Below are 16,343 nucleotides of genomic sequence, written 5' to 3'. Positions count from 1 at the left end.
GTAGGAGGGCAACATGTAGTTCTTTCAACAGACAGCATTTCTGCTTTCCAGTTCTAAATACCACTGACCCATAAACTCTCAGACTTAAACATGTTAGGGCGTACCAGTTTTCATATGGGTCTACAATGGGAACAACTACTTTCCAAAGTGCCAGTGAGCAACACCACAAGAAATCAGCTTATAAACATGAGGGATATCACCGATCAGCTTAGTCTTTTTCCCCATAAAATCATTCCAAGCTTACCTCTCTTCTTCAGTTTTCACTTGAAAGGCATCCTCTAACCAATCCAAAAGCTTGTGTGTAAACTCACTCACATCTTGCTGTAGAGAAGAACAGGGAGGGAAGAAACACTTATTAAAAGACCAAACATCTGCATAGGATCGTGCCTGGGAGGCACCTTCTTTAACTTAACAAGATGTCCCACAGAAATATTACCAAACAAAATTTGACACCAAGCTAAATAAGGTGATATCATGACAGGCTACAAAATCATAGTCAAAGAGTTGATTTTAAGGAGCATTTTAATGGGGAAGAGAGACAGATTAGTTTTGGGACAGAATATCAGAGCTTAGAACCCAGATGAGAAGTTGGAAATATTATAAATGGTCCCTACATCCAAATTATTTTCACTATTTTATGGTGAAAAGCTGTGGACCTAGCACTGATCCTTCTGGTACCCATACAGTCACTGCCCATGATTGGCCTGCTTCTCAATCTGTATCAATGCAGCATTCCCAATCTCTCATTCTCAAAATTTGTTTACTAACTTTAGTTATGCATGAATAATATCTGCAAAAGACTTTTCAAACATGATCTCTCCTTCATAAATCCATGTTGGCACTGTCCAATCATAATTTTTCTAAGTGAACAGGCCCATCACATGCTTTGTCGTGGTCAGTCGAGAAAAAGTTATGTGCCCCCATAGTCAAACACCCGACACTGATGTTTAGTTCTACAGACAAGAAATCATAGACTAGACAAATGCCACACGGTTGCCAGCACACAAATATTGCACATCAGTCTTTGGCTTCCAGGAGGTTAGATATATCAGTAGCCAAACAAAAAACCTGGAGCAGATGCAATACAAACACAGTTCTGCCATCAGTCTCTCACTCTCATCACAAGATCAGGTAAGAAATGCACAAAGGGATGTGAAAGAATGAGGTGAGCTATGTCAATTGTGCATCTTTTATGCACAATCATTAGCAGTCATCATTTTCTTACAGTCGGTATGGGAAATGGGAAAATGTCTTATTTTCAGTAACCTCAACATGTAATTTATTTTTGCTTATTTATCGTTTTTTTTTGCCCAGAAATGGAGGATTCCTTTCTGGTATATACAACTTGGCTGGCTACAGTCCCACTGGAAATGCCACTTTCTTTTGGAATTCACCCAAGAGATCACTATATGTACGAACAAGACAAGTGCTGCTTGTTTACAACAAAGGTCAATTGAGCTCTCGGATAATAAAATGTGAGGCTGGATGAACACAGCAGGCCCAGCAGCATCTCAGGAGCACAAAAGCTGATGTTTCGGGCCTAGACCCGTCAGCAGAGAGGGGGATGGGGTGAGGGTTCTGGAATAAATAGGGAGAGAGGGGGAGGCGGACCGAAGATGGAGAGAAAAGAAGATAGGTGGAGAGAGTATAGGTGGGGAGGTAGGGAGGGGATAGGTCAGTCCAGGGAAGACGGACAGGTCAAGGAGGTGGGATGAGGTTAGTAGGTAGATGGGGGTGCGGCTTGGGGTGGGAGGAAGGGATGGGTGAGAAGAAGAACAGGTTGGGGAGGCAGAGACAGGTTAGACTGGTTTTGGGATGCAGTGGGTGGGGGGGGGGGGGGGGAGAGCTGGGCTGGTTGTGTGGTGCAGTGGGGGGAGGGGACGAACTGGGCTGGTTTTGGGATGCAGTGGGGGAAGGGGAGATTTTGAAACTGGTGGAGTCCACATTGATACCATTGGGCTGCAGGGTACCCAGGCGGAATATGAGTTGCTGTTCCTGCAACCTTCGGGTGGCATCATTGTGGCACTGCAGGAGGCCCATGATGGACATGTCATCTAAAGAATGGGAGGGGGAGCACTCACCAGTTTTTTGCAGAAGTCTGTGGAGACCAATAAGGAGTGGCTCTCCAAGCTGATCTCTGGAAATAATGAGAACAACTGTAGTCTTCAGTCTATGAGCTTAATGGAGCACATTGCTGGGACTAAATCTGGTCTGAATTGCTGAGTTGCAGCTGTAAATGATCAACTGAACTATCAACTCTAACAGGAGGATTCAGATGTGATATAAATTTATTGCAAATTCTCTCTCATTACTAACCAAATCTTACCTGTTGCAAGTCATTAGATTTGAAAGTATCCTTTAATATTTCCACAGCTCTTGATGGATCCACATATTTCCGTTTGGAGCTAACCATTAAAGCAAATAGGTGTCTTAATTCACGCATAAAAGGAAGATTCCGTCGCTCCTGCAAATCGCAACAAAAAATGAACACTGACAATCTGAAAAACAGTTTGTTCATCAGTGAAGACAATCTAAAGAGACAAGAGGTTAGGGGAGAGGGGCACAATATGACAGACACATTCTGCAGACTACACATTTAATACAGAGGAGACCAAATAAAGAAAATTATACATGCAAGATAAGGAAACCAATTTGGAAGTGGACGGTATCCTCTGCACAATGCTGGGTTCAATCATAAATACATAGTTTTCTGAGATGATCATCCTAAAGACAGAAAAGAGTCATTGCATAGAGGTTCCACGAAGATCAGTCCCTTGGAAAAGGTACTGAAAAACTAACCAACTCGAGGAAATTTATTAAGTCCACTGCCCAGGAGGACAAGGTGCAGAAGCACCACCAGCTCTAAGACACATCCTGAAGTAGATATGCTTCTGCTGTTTCGTCACCATAGCTAGATCAAAACCATAAAACTGACAAACTAAGCCTGTGCATTGAGTGTACCACAATAATTGAACAAAGTGAGAAAACAGCCCTGCAGCTCTTCTTCGGAGCAACAAATGTTTGCCTTGCCAACATGCCGAAGCATGACTGAAAGCAAAAGCCAGTGAGCCTGTAACTTCAAACATAGAAAGAGATTTTCCTCCAAAAGAATGGGGAATGGGGGACTGGGATGAAATTTAAATCTTTTATAATTTGAGCAACTGATTGGTTTAAAATCTATGGAGAAAGAGACAGCCTCTGTTCTGCACTTGAAAGCCAGATGGCAAAGGACAGAACTGGAGCCAATATTTACACACCTTTATAAACATTTATTTTCAGAAACACATTATGAGCACGTTTCCTAACCCATCCACCACAGTTTCAGTTCATACTGACTCAATTGAGTCCCCAGTTAATGCTTGCATTTATTTATTCAAATACAATTTAGATACATTAAGAATTACTTCTTAATTGGTACAAAAAAGGTTTCCTTTATAAATCACACACAGCTTGAGTAAGTTTCATGCCACTCCAAATTCCTCTCAGGATTTGACAGACTCAGCTCTAACAGTGCTTACTCTAAAGATACATATGGTACAACAGTCAACTTCTGGCTAGTTACTGGCACTCATTTACCATGAAACAGCTGAGCAACTGGTAGGGTGTGCACACAGACGCCATTAAAGTAAACACAATAGAATTACAACATTACATACATTCATCTACAAGCAGAGATTCAAGAGAGACGTTACAGATGAACTCTGATATGGTGAAGCTTGAGTAAAGGAAGATGATGAAGGATCTTGATCAAATTTACTAACATAAAATAAAATAGAACACAAACTGACGCACATTATATTTATTTAAAATTTTCATTATATCACCTCTGTACTCAAATTTACACCATGTATGAACTCCCAGTGTACCATCAGGAAGGGAGTTCAAGTGGCAGTGAAGGAACTGTGACATATTTTCAGTTTGGAGTGGGGTTTTTGTCTTGGAAGAAAACTTGCACTTGATGGGGTTCCGTGCGACAGATTCCCTTACACTTCCAAGCAGCAGAGATTGCAGATTTACATGGTGCTGTTGAAGCGGTTTTGGTTAAAAGTCACAGTGAATCTTGTAGGTTTCACACGCTGCATCCATATTAATCAAACTGAACTTTTTACCTGAGTTGCCAAATTCCTATTGTTATGAAGCAGCCCAAACCCCCTCAAAATATTTTAAGAAGGTAGCTTAGACCCCAACTGTTTCATATCCTAAAGGCAAACATGAAGTGCGTGCTCCAGATGTGATGCGAATGGTCAAACTACTTGTAGTTAAGCAGAATGCAATTTATTTAAACACTAGAGTTAAAATAAAAAAATACAAAGTAATATGAATTTAGAATAATTTAACTACTGGAAAACTTAACTAAATAATAGACAGTACAGATTACTAATTAACTGTTCCAATTTTGTAACATCCTATAAACATACCCCTTGGCAAAAAGGCAAATTCAAACATTGATTCTTACATGGAATTCTCCAATCTACAACAAAACAATATTAAGAGACATTTCAGAGAAAGTAGCAGCTAGGAATTATTCATTGAAGCTTCCAACCGTTCTGGGATGCCAAACAGCTTCTGACTGCTGCATCTTAAAAAAACTAGCAAGTCTCGTCTAAGAGAGCTGGCCACTGCCCTTCGATTGTTCTAACACTTTTAAAAAACCTTAAGGCCTCCTAAGTTATTTATTTAAGCTGTCTTCAGTAGTCAGTGCAACTCCTCTGCCTTTACAACCTCTTTTCAAAAATGCCCAGGACAAAATAATCTTTCTAAAGTGACAGCACTGTCACACTACCCAGCTGAGACTGATAAATTCAAGTATTCCCCAGTTCTGTTACTAAGACAAAAACTTAAAATAACTTTCTGCCCTTCTCAATATATTTGCTAGCAGTCTTGCAAAATCATGTATTTCTCATTAAACAGCCAAGATGATTCATCACCAGAAGTGACCGTGCGACATGATAAAAGTTATCATATGATTTGAACTTCAAATAAACGTTGGATCAATTGAGTCAAGTTGTTCCACAACTTTATCTTATATTTAATCTGAGGGTATTCTGGTACAGGAAGAATCCAATTCAGCAAGTTATTTACTGCATTCTTAAATGAGCACAGAGGACAACAGCGGGTAAAAAATGCCAAACAGCCAGTTGGGTCAGTGCTATCTGCATAATGTTTATTCAAAGTCCAGGTGTAGGCTGATGTTCATACAGGTAAAAATAAACAAAAATGAACCGCTATCCTCTAATATGTTCAAAACTTTTGGCCCGTGATTAGTTGAGTTGACTTTCCAATTCTCATTACTGATTTCAATAAAGGGTAAGGAAAGAAGCATACTTCGAGTTATACCTTTGGATGCTGTGCCAATCTCTTTCCATTATAGGTCACTTAATACACCACTTCAAAATTGAATCCAACACTAATGATGGATCTGTGAGCATCATCTCAGTCTCATGAAGCTCAGGTCAATCTATACAGACACAGCCTGAACTCAGGTGCAGTGGGAATGTTCGGTGTTGGTTACGTGTGTATCATTTTCATCCTTCACTGAATCATGAAAACAGAGAATCAGTAATCTGCCAGATTTACTGCTACTTTGTCAATACTCCAAGGCCTTCTCAGCGCAGCTGTTTTCTGACAGAAGGAAGGACAAGGTGACACCAACTAGAGACCTGGGGATTTCTTTTAACAATCAGTGAGATTGGAGGTCAAATGAGGATGTGTGTAAAGAACAGGCTAATTTAAAGGGCACAACTATGAATGGTTATATTTCATTTTCTCAAAGTTCTAGGACAAGGTGACTTATCTCCTTTGTGAGGACTGCAGAAACAAAAATCATCTTCCAAAATGCAGATGCATTGCTGTGTCAGGATGTAAGGAGCTTTACCCGACATCTTACTTTCTACATCGCTCCAATACCTAACTTGAGAGACTTCAATGCCAGAAATTGCAAGTGTTCCGTTATTGACTCTGAAAGTTGCAACTTGCAAGAGTACAAAATTAGCAAATCTGATACAAAAACATGTAAAGATTTGTACAGGAAAAGTGAAAATTACTCAAACATATAACAAACACTAAAAGTACAAAATGTTTAGTCTTGTAACTTACATTTTTGGAACTTGCAATACATCATTTAATGATCAAAATAAGGTGTTATAGTGCAGGGTGGGAGAGAACGATAGATTGAGATGAAGGCCGGAAATGTATTTTAGATATTGTGTTCATAAGGACAGACTTTCTGACACACAAAATATTTACCACTTTCATTTATGGGCAGACTGTTGTCAGAAGTGTTCTGACAGGGCGTCTGAGAAACAAATCCTGACCAGCAAAAATTTAAGTCTTGCATGCACATTTGAAATCAAATTGTAAATTTTGTTAATGTACTGCAAATTCCCGAATGAGACAGAGATCTCATGCTCCTCAGAAAGTTAATTATGCTCATGTTAAAAGAAAAGTAACTTTATTGCAAACATAGTCAGTAAATATATTTCTCCACGACAATCAGGAATCACTTTCTCCTGCTAAAATGACAGTTTTCTCTTTGTCTAATTTTGCTTCAATCCCTTAATGCTGCTTGAACATTAAAAACACCCATTGAATAAATATCCAAAAGGGAAGCCTAGAATGAACACAATTAAGAGCAGAGATAATGGGAACTGCAGATGCTGGAGATTCCAAGATAATAAAATGTGAGGCTGGATGAACACAGCAGGCCAAGCAGCATCTCAGGAGCACAAAAGCTGACGTTTCGGGCCTAGACCCTTCATCAGAGCTCTTCATTCAGTGCTGAATGACTCAACGACTCGATGAACGTAGGTCAAGTTAATGGAATTGTACTGGATGAATTAAATATCACCTTCACACAACACTACTTCTAGCAATGCAGGTGAAATATCACTGGATTATTCAGAAGTTTCTTTTTTAAAGTTTTATTTCTTACTTTTAGGAGGAGAGGAGGAAATTGGCTGTTTGACTGATAGGCAGAAATCATGGAAAGGGTAACACGAAAAGTTTGTTAACATGCCACATAGAAATGTAGGAGGTAAGGTTGGAGATGGAATGGTCATGATGATGCTCACAGAAATCAATCCATCTAGTTTCAAGTGGTGAGGTGAATGCACGTTTTGTCCAACATCCCATATCAACATCAAGCAAAGAGTCACAGAAATCACACACCTTTTGATTTTGAGGTACATCCTGAGGATCAGTTGGCGGGACATAGTTGAGGACAAGTCTTCGAAACTCAAGCAGATTAAAGAGGGACTAAAGAGGATGAGAAGACAAAAAAGTACATTAACTGCAGCCAGTGACGGAACTTTACAGGTCATATAAAAGAAACTCTATACACACAAAGAAATCAAGGTGTGAAAGAAAACACAAAGAAAAAAATGAGTAAAAAGAGAAAGGTGCAAATGACACAACCAAATAAACTTTTATTTCTATAGTTACTTTCACAATCTCAGTATGTCCCAAATTACTTTCCAGAAAATAAAGTACTTCTGAAGTGTGCTTACCAGTTTTCCGTGTAGCACCTTCAAGGAAACCATGCAGACCCCTTATTCGTCCAAATATACACTGCATAATCTTTTACACTTTCAACCATAGTTCAAGAAAAATGACACCAGAAAGAAAAGCAAGAGTGTCTTCAAGATCCACAAAAAGGAAATCATGAGAGTATTTGCTCCATGAACGTTCTTTTCAAAGCAGAGACTGTGTTAAAGGACATCTCTCAAAATTCAATTTAAATTTCTTCAATTTAAATGTTCTTAGTGATTGTATTGCATTTCTTAAAAATAACAGGAATGCATTTTTAAAAATGATTTCATTTACCTTTTCTTTCAAGGATAATTTTGTTTTAAAATTAAAATGTTACTGGAGAAACAGCATTAGTGCAGCTGTACCACCATGTTAGCCTTGCAACCCCAGCATCATCTTTTGGTCACATATAAAACTTAGATTTCATACTGTCTGCATTAAATGAGTACCCAGAGGCCTAAGCTGAGCAAAGAGATCCAAAGCTTCCTGCATGGTGCATAGTGTCAAATGAAGTCATTGATGTGTATTAGAGATTTGTTTGTACAATTATTTTAAAATATTTACATTTTTATATGTTGCTATTTTTGCAGCTAGAATATTAGAAATAATAGAATAATAAAATAATAGAAATGTACACTTTTAATAGCTAATAAACTGACTTTGAAAATATGCCTTTGTTAAGTGGATGCCGTGGTTCAAATAAACTGCTCAGACTGCACAGAAATCTGCCAGGGGAGGTAGTCATGGTATGATAAAGTTGCTAGAATAGTAATCCAGAATACAGGCCAAAGTCCTTGGCACATTGGTTCAAATCCCATCATTGCAGATGGTGAAATTTTGGCAGAGAAAGCTTGAGACACTGATTTGCCTGTGTCATGCTCTTAGTTCTTATAGTCTTAGCCACACACAAAAAATAAATAATTCAAGTTGGTAATCACTAATGCCAGGCAGGGATTATGACAACAATTTGCGCATAGCAACTTCCTACAAACAGCAATGAGATAAATGACCAGGTAATGTTTTAAAGATGTTGGTTGAAGGAGAAATATTGCCCAGAACATTCAATAAATCTCCTGGTCTTTCTTGGAATATGGTCTTATATACCATCTGCGTGAATAAACAAGACCTCTGTTGTTCTCTCTCATTCAATTTCACAATACAGCATTGCTCAGTATCGCATGGGAATGTCATCTTGGGTTATGTGCTCAATTCTTATGATGACCCTTAGACATGAGAAGCTGACCACTGAATCATGACTGATAGCATCAAAAATGACTCTCAGCCTCACTTTCTTCCTCCTGTACTCTGAAGGCTTCTATTCCTCAGAACAAATAATCTCTTCAGAATCAGGTGACTTTGGAACCTTGACGAACTGGTCTGTACTCATGCGAGGCGCACAACTTATATGACCATCCAGGTTGTCACAACTGAACTCAAATCTGCCCTCAACCTGAATTCCATACATGTCTTGAGGTCAGATGGGGTATCTTGGGCAAGAAGTGCTTGTATTGGAGCAAAGCTTACCACAATGAAACCTGGATTCCAACAGTTAAACGACAAGGAGAAAGTGCACAGACCGGGGCCATCCTCCTTGGAATGCAGACAACAAAGCAGTGATTTGATCAAAACTTTCAAGATATTAAGGGGAATAGATTAGGTTCATAAAGAGAAAATATTTTCAGGAGTGAAATTCAGAACGACTTCAGCATACTAGGGATGATGGGTGTTCAGAAGCTCTAATTCACACATGGAACCTGATGGAAAGATAACTGTTTCATTTAAAGCAGAGAGTGATAATAGCCAGAAGTATCCAGAGGTATGGCACAAAGGCCAGTATATGAGTTATGCTGAGGATCAACCATGATCTCACTGAATGATTGGCAAGCTTACAGACTAAATGGTCTCCGCCTGTTCCTTCTTTCTTATTGGTAACGACCACCAGCAGCTGTGGCAGGATGTACCCACATTGGTACAAATCGGTACCAATGTCACAGGTAGAAAAAGGACAGAGTGTGAAAAACGAGTACAGAGAGTTACATTGGAAGCTGAAGTCCAGGGCAAACAGGGTAGTTATCTCTGGATAACTACCAGTGCCAAATGATAACGAAGTAAGAAACAGGGAGAGAGTGCTGCTAAACACGTGGCCACAGGGCTGGTGCAGGAGGGAGGGCTTCCATTATGTGGATAATTGGAGCATATTCTGGAGAAGATGGGAACTGTACCCTAAGGGCAGGTTGCACCTGAACCGGAAGGGCACAAATATCCTGGGAGGGAGGTTTGCTGGAGTTGTACGGGGTAGTTTATATTTTGGCAGGGGGCGGGGAACCGGATTTATAACTCAGAGGATGAGGTATTCGGCCTTCCGACAGACACAACAGGGAGTGAGGTGGCTTATAAAGAAATGTGGTCGATGGAGCATAATTGTGGACACAGACATGGTTTGAGGTGTGTATACTTCAATGCTAGAAGTATCAGAAATAAGGATGAACTTAGACATGTGTCAGTACTTGGAACTACAATGTTGTGGCCATTACAAAAACTTGGGGAACTCAGGGACAGGAATGGTTGTTGGAAGTTCCGGGATTTAGATGCTTTAGAAAAAATAGGGAGGGTGGAAAAAGAAGTGGGGGAGTGGTGTTGCCAGTCAGGGCGAGTAGAGCAACTCCTGAGAGGCAGTTCGAGAATTGTATGTCTACAGAGCCAGTTTGGGTTGCGGTCAGGAACAAGAAAGAAGCAGTCACTTTGCTGGGTTTTTTTTTTAAAAACAGACCCCCTAATGGTTGCAGAGTAGCGGACTGGGAGGCAGATACTGGAAAGGTGCAGAAGTCACAGGGTTGTAATCCTGGGCGACTTCAACTTTCCAAATATTGATCGGAAACATCGTAGTTGTAATAGTTTAGATGGAGTAGATTTTGTCCAGTGTGTTCAGGAACGATTCCTGGCACAGTCTGTAGACAGACCAACACAAGGAGAGGCCACCGTGGATTTGGCGCTTGGCAACGAACCGAGCCAAGTGTTAGACCTGTGGGTGGGAGAGCATTTTGGCGGTAGCGATCATAACTGTTTCTTTCTTAACAGTCATGGATAAGGATAGGTACACACGGCAGGGTAAAGTTTACAACTGGGGGAAGGGTAATTACAATTCTGTTAGGCAAGAACTGGGTAACATAAATTGGGAACAGATGCTGTCAGGGAAGAGCAGCACAGGAATGTGGAGATTGTTTAAGGAATGCATATTGCATGTGCTCAATATGTTTGTCCCTAGCAGGCAGGGAAGATGCGGTCGAGTGAGGGAGCCATGGTTCGCGAGGTATGGCAGTGGAACAACAATGGCAGGTGTTTCTGGATATAATGCAGAAGGTGCAGGATCAGTTCATACCAAAGAGGAAGAAAGATCCTAAGGGGAGGCAGGGGCAGCCGTGGCTGACGAGGGAAGTTAAGGACTGTATAAAAATAAAAGAGAAGTATAACATAGCAAAGATGAGTGGGAAGCCGAAGGACTGGGAAGCTTTTAAAGAGCAACAGCGGATAACTAAAAAGGCAATACGTGGAGAAAAAGTGAGGTACGAAGGCAAACTGACCAAAAATATAAAGGAGGATAGTAAAAGCTTTTTTAGGTATGTGAAAAGAAAAAAAAATGATTAAGACTAAAATTGGGCCCTTGAAGGCAGAAACGGGTGAATTTATTACGGGGAACAAGGAAATGGCACAAGAGTTGAACAGGTACTTTGGATGTGTCTTCACTAGGGAAGACACAAGCAATCTCCCAGATATAATAGTGGCTGAAGGGCGGAGGGTAATGAATGAACTGAAGGGAATTTACATTAGGTAGGAAATGGTATTGGACTGATTGTTAGGTCTGAAGGCTGATAAGTCCCTGGGACCTGATGGTCTGCATCCCAGGGTACTTAAGGAGGTGGCTCTAGAAATCATGGACACATTGTAATTATTTTCCAATGTTCCATAGATTCAGGATCAGTTCCTGCGGATTGCAGGGTGGCTAACCTTGTCCCACTTTTGATGAAAGGACGGAGAGAGAAAACAGGGAATTATAGACCGGTTAGCCTGACATCAGTGGTGGGAAAGATGCTGGAGTCAATTATAAAAGATGAAATTACGAATCATTTGGGTAACAGTAACAAGATACGTCAGAGTCAGCATGGATTTATGAAGGGGAAATCGTGCTTGACTAATCTTCTGGAATTTTTTGAGGATGTAACTATGAAGATGGACAAGGGAGAGTCAGTGTTTCATCCATTCCTGTGGATAAGGCAGGAACAGGATACTGATTGTGGATGATCCATTTCGGAATGGCAGGCCAGACCAGAACTGGACACAATATGACCAGTGGGGGTTCCACAAGGTTCGGTGCTGGGACCGCAGCTATTTACAATATACATTAACGATATAGATGAAGCATTAAAAGTAATATTAGCAAATTTGCTGATGACACAAAGCTGGGTGGCAGGGTGAAATGTGAGGAGGATGTTATTAGAATACAGGGTGACTTGGACAGGCTAGCTGAGTGGACGGATGCATGGCAGATGCAGTTTAATGTGGATTAATATGTGGTTATACACTTTGGTGGCAAGAACAGGAAGGCAGATTACTACCTAACTTGACTCCATTTAGATAAAGGGGAAGTACAATGAGATTTGGGTGTTCTGGTACATCAGTCAATGAAAGCAAGCATGCAGGTACAGCAGGCAGTGAACAAAGCTAATGGCATGCTGGCCTTCATCACAAGAGGAATTGAGTATAGGAGCAAAGAGGTCCTTCTGCAGCTGTACTGGGCCCTGGTGAGACCGCACCTAGAGTATTGTGTGCAGTTTTGGTCTCCAAATTTGAGGAAGGACATTCTTGCTATTGAGGGAGTACAGCGTAGGTTCATGAGGTCAATTCCCAGAATGGCGGGACTATCATATGTTGAAAGATTGGAGCGACTGGGCTTGTATACACTTGAGTTTAGGAGGATGAGGGGGGATCTGATTGAGACGTGTAAGATAATTAAAGGATTGGACAATCTGGAGGCAGGAAGCATGTTTCCGCCGATGGGGGGGAGTCCAGAACCAGAGGACACAGTTTAAAAATAAGGGGTAAGCCATTTAGTACAGAGTTGAGGAGAAACGTCTTCACCCAGAGAGGGGTGGATATATGGAATGCTCTGCCCCAGAAGGCAGTGGAGGCCAAGTCTCTGGATACTTTCAAGAAAGAGATAGTGGAATCAAGGGTTATGTGGATAAGGCAGGAACAGGATACTGATTGTGGATGATCAGCCAGACCGTAACGAATGGTGGTGCTGGCTTGAAGGGCCGAATGGCCTACTCCTGCACCTATTGTCTATTGTCGAGGAGGACAGTGTGAAACAGGCAGGTAGGCGAGGGGAGGTTGATGTTAGTAAAGAAAATTTGCTCGGAATTCTGAGGAAGCTGAAGATAGATAAGTTCCCCGGGCTGGATGGGATTTATCCAAGGATTCTATGGGAAGTGAGTGACAAGATTGTAGGGTCTTGGGCGATGATCTTTTCGTCCTCACTGTCCACTGGTATGGTGCCGGAAGACTGGAAAGAGGAAAAATGTCATTCCCTTGTTCAAAAAAGGGAACAGGGATAACCCTGCAAATTACAGGCCAGTTAGTCTCATGTCAGTGGTGAGCAAATTATTGGAAAGAACTCTGAGAGACAGGATTTATGATCACTTGGAAAGGCACAGTTTGATTCGTGATAGTCAGCATGGATTTGTGAGGGGTATATCATGCCTCACAAACCTTCACAAATTCTTTGAAGAGGTGACCAAACACATGGATGAAGGTAGAGCAGTGGATGTGGTATACATGGATTTAAGTGAAGCATTTGATAAGATTCCCCATGGTAGGCTCATGCAGAAGGTCAGGAGACATGGGATAGGGTGAAATGTGGCTGATTGGATTCAGAATTGGCTGACCCTTCGAAGACAAAGGGTGGTAGGGGACGGAAAGTATTCAGCATGGTGCTCAGTTACGAGTGGTTTACCACAAGGATCTGTTCTGGGTCCTCTTCTATTTGTGATTTTTGAAAATGATTTGGATGAAGGAATGGAAGGGTGGATTAGGAAGTTCGCTGACGATACGAAGGTGGGTCTCGTTGTGGACAGTGCGGAGGGCTGTTCTCGGTTAAAAAGGGACACTGATAAAATACAGAGCTGGGCTGAGAAGTGGCAGATGGAGTTTAACCCTGAAAAGTGTGAGGTGATTCATTTTGGAAGGACAAACTTGAAAGCAGAATACAGGGTTAACAGAAAGATTCTTGGCAGTGTGGAGGAGCAGAGGGATCTTGGTGATTCATTTTGGAAGGACAAACTTGAAAGCAGAATACAGGGTTAACAGAAAGATTCTTGGCAGTGTGGAGGAGCAGAGGGATCTTGGGATTCATGTTCACAGTTCCCTGAGAACTGCCATCCAGTTGGAGAGAGTTGTTAAGAAAGCGTATGGTATGTTAGCTTTCATTAATAGAGGGGCTGAGTTCGAGAGCTTTGAAGTTATGCTCTGGCTATACAAAAGCCTGCTTCAGCCACATCTGGAGTATTGTGTCCAGTTCTGGTCGCCTCATTACAGGAAAGACATGGAAGCGTTAGAAAAGGTGCAGAGGGGATTTACCAGGATATTGCCTGGAATGGATGGAAGGTCTTACCAGGAAAGGTTGAGAGCGCTAGGGCTTTGCTCTTTAGAACGACAAAGTATGAGAGGTGACTTGATAGAGGTGTACAAAATAATCAGGGGTATGGATACAGTAGACAGCCAGAGACATTTTCCTAGGGCGGAGGCAGCTTTTATGAGGGGACATAGCTTTAAAGTGAAAGGAGGTAGCTATCAGGGAGACATCAGAGGTAGGTTCTACTCAGAGTGTGTTAGGGGCGTAGAATGCATTGAAGGAGAAGGTAGTGGAGTTGGTCTCATTAGGGGCATTTAAGCGGCTTTATATAGGCATATGGATGATTCGTATAAGGTAGCAGTGGAGGTTAGACAGACCTTAGGTTCTGGGTAAAAGGTTGGCACAACATCGTGGGCCAGACAGCCTGTACTGTGCTGTACTGATCTATGTTCTATGTTGTTTGTAAAGCATCCCATTCTAGTTCATTTGCCTTGAATAGCCTAGACAGAAATGTTCTACCATGAAACTTTCAGAAACGCCTCCTTCAGATCAAAAGAACTGTTGTAGAAGCTTAAAGGTTTTCAAAATTACAATGGACTAACTGAAAATGAAATTTGTAATTAGTCAAAATAAGCAAGCACATACCAAGGATAACCAGACAAAGAATGACGACTGAAGTGACAAGAAGTCTGGTCCCTCCCCCACAAGCAGTTATTCAAGCACAGAATACTTTTCCAAAGTGAGCTAACAGTCTTTGCTACGAAGAACATGATGCACCTACTGGGGCATTCCATCACAAATGTGACAGACAACTTTGCAGACACAGAGGGGACAGGCAATCTAATCTGCAGTAATGCACGACTTTATCAGCCCAATGGCCTTTACTCATATTTCAACATTTGTGAAGCTTCAAGGCATCTGCTATTAATCGATAATCTGTATATAATGAGAGTTTCTGGTAATGTAGGATTCTTTGGTTTTCTGATTCAGGGTTCATACCTCACATATTTGTAAAGATTCATGTCGAGACTCTCAAATTGGACACGTTTAGGTGAAATAATATCAAAGCATCGCCTGTTAGTCTGAAGTCCCCAACCAGAGATTTACGAACATAATGTTAATACTCCAGTATAAAACTGACAGGGTGTTGCACTGTTGGACGTGCAGTCTTTCAGTCAAGACATTAAACCATCTGCTCTCTCAGGTGAAGATCACACAACACTATCCAAAGAACGGCAGGGAGTTCTCCCACATGTCCTTATCCCTCAACCAACGATTAAAAAGCACAGAATATTAACTATCTCATTCCGTTTGTGAGCGCTTAATGTGCACAAATTGCTTGCCATGTTTTCTACATTACAATGGCAATTACGCTACAAAAGTAGTCTATTGGTTCTAAAATGCTGTGCAACATTCTGAGCTGCTATATAAACGCTATTCTTCAGTAGGCTCAGGAAGAATAAAATCACATATGCTACAAAGAATGTCCACTGTCAAGGTTGATTAGCCCAACAGACATGAGAATCACAGTTTGGAAATTCGTGGATACTAATGTAAAATTATATTTGAAGTGTTTGGGCAATACTCCAAGTGAACACCTTCAAACAAAGAAAAACTTTCTCGTATGGGGCAATGGAAGTTTCCAGGTAAGGTCTCGTCCTGCTGTACCCCGTGCACTACAACAGCATGGTGCCATCAGAATATAGTGTGGGTGTGTGATTTACGATGCCTGAAACATCAAGCTTTCGGTCTTGGCTGCATCTTGGTATGAGATTTTTGCACTTACAGCGACACCTTTCAATTCCAATCTAATCTAATAACATTTTTTTTAGTCTGAGCAGATTCGGTGCACAGTTGTTACTTCCCACAGAGGAATCAACTGGGTGAGTGATAAGTGGCAAAGGAAGGAGAATTTGAGGTGAAAACTATTTTCCACATGGCAAGTAAACATTCTTAGAAGTAATTCATAGGACAGTTCTGTCTATAACGCCTGGCTTATGAGGGTTCCAAATAAGCATGTGAAGGTCAGTGGAAGCCCTATGAAGTCATTAATCCTAAATAACTTTTTGCCAAGTTGTAACTGGATCACATACAGTGGAACAGTGATGATCACTTGTTTACACCCACACTGAATGGCAGCTGATTGCAAATCATGGGCACTTTTAATAAACACATTATATAAAAGTGC

General features: G+C 41.1%; 1 protein-coding gene across 5 annotated transcripts in view; it reads right to left on the bottom strand.

The window, feature by feature from the left end:
- The window catches only part of usp25 (ubiquitin specific peptidase 25), a 181,935-nt gene that overhangs the window by 101,217 nt on the left and 64,375 nt on the right, over window positions 1-16,343 (bottom strand). For all 5 annotated transcript variants that reach the window (XM_059650133.1, XM_059650135.1, XM_059650136.1 and 2 more), the window contains exons 6-8: window positions 7,168-7,254; window positions 2,327-2,464; window positions 245-321 (exon numbers count right to left, since the gene is read on the bottom strand). In XM_059650133.1, coding sequence (XP_059506116.1) covers window positions 245-321; window positions 2,327-2,464; window positions 7,168-7,254 — 302 coding nt within the window. The remainder of the gene's footprint in view (window positions 1-244; window positions 322-2,326; window positions 2,465-7,167; window positions 7,255-16,343) is intronic.

The sequence above is a fragment of the Stegostoma tigrinum genome, chromosome 12, assembly GCF_030684315.1.
Source record: "Stegostoma tigrinum isolate sSteTig4 chromosome 12, sSteTig4.hap1, whole genome shotgun sequence".
Lineage (NCBI taxonomy): Eukaryota > Metazoa > Chordata > Chondrichthyes > Orectolobiformes > Stegostomatidae > Stegostoma > Stegostoma tigrinum.
The sequence above is the reverse complement of the archived record's forward strand: the minus strand, read 5'-3'. Positions and strand labels throughout refer to the sequence as shown.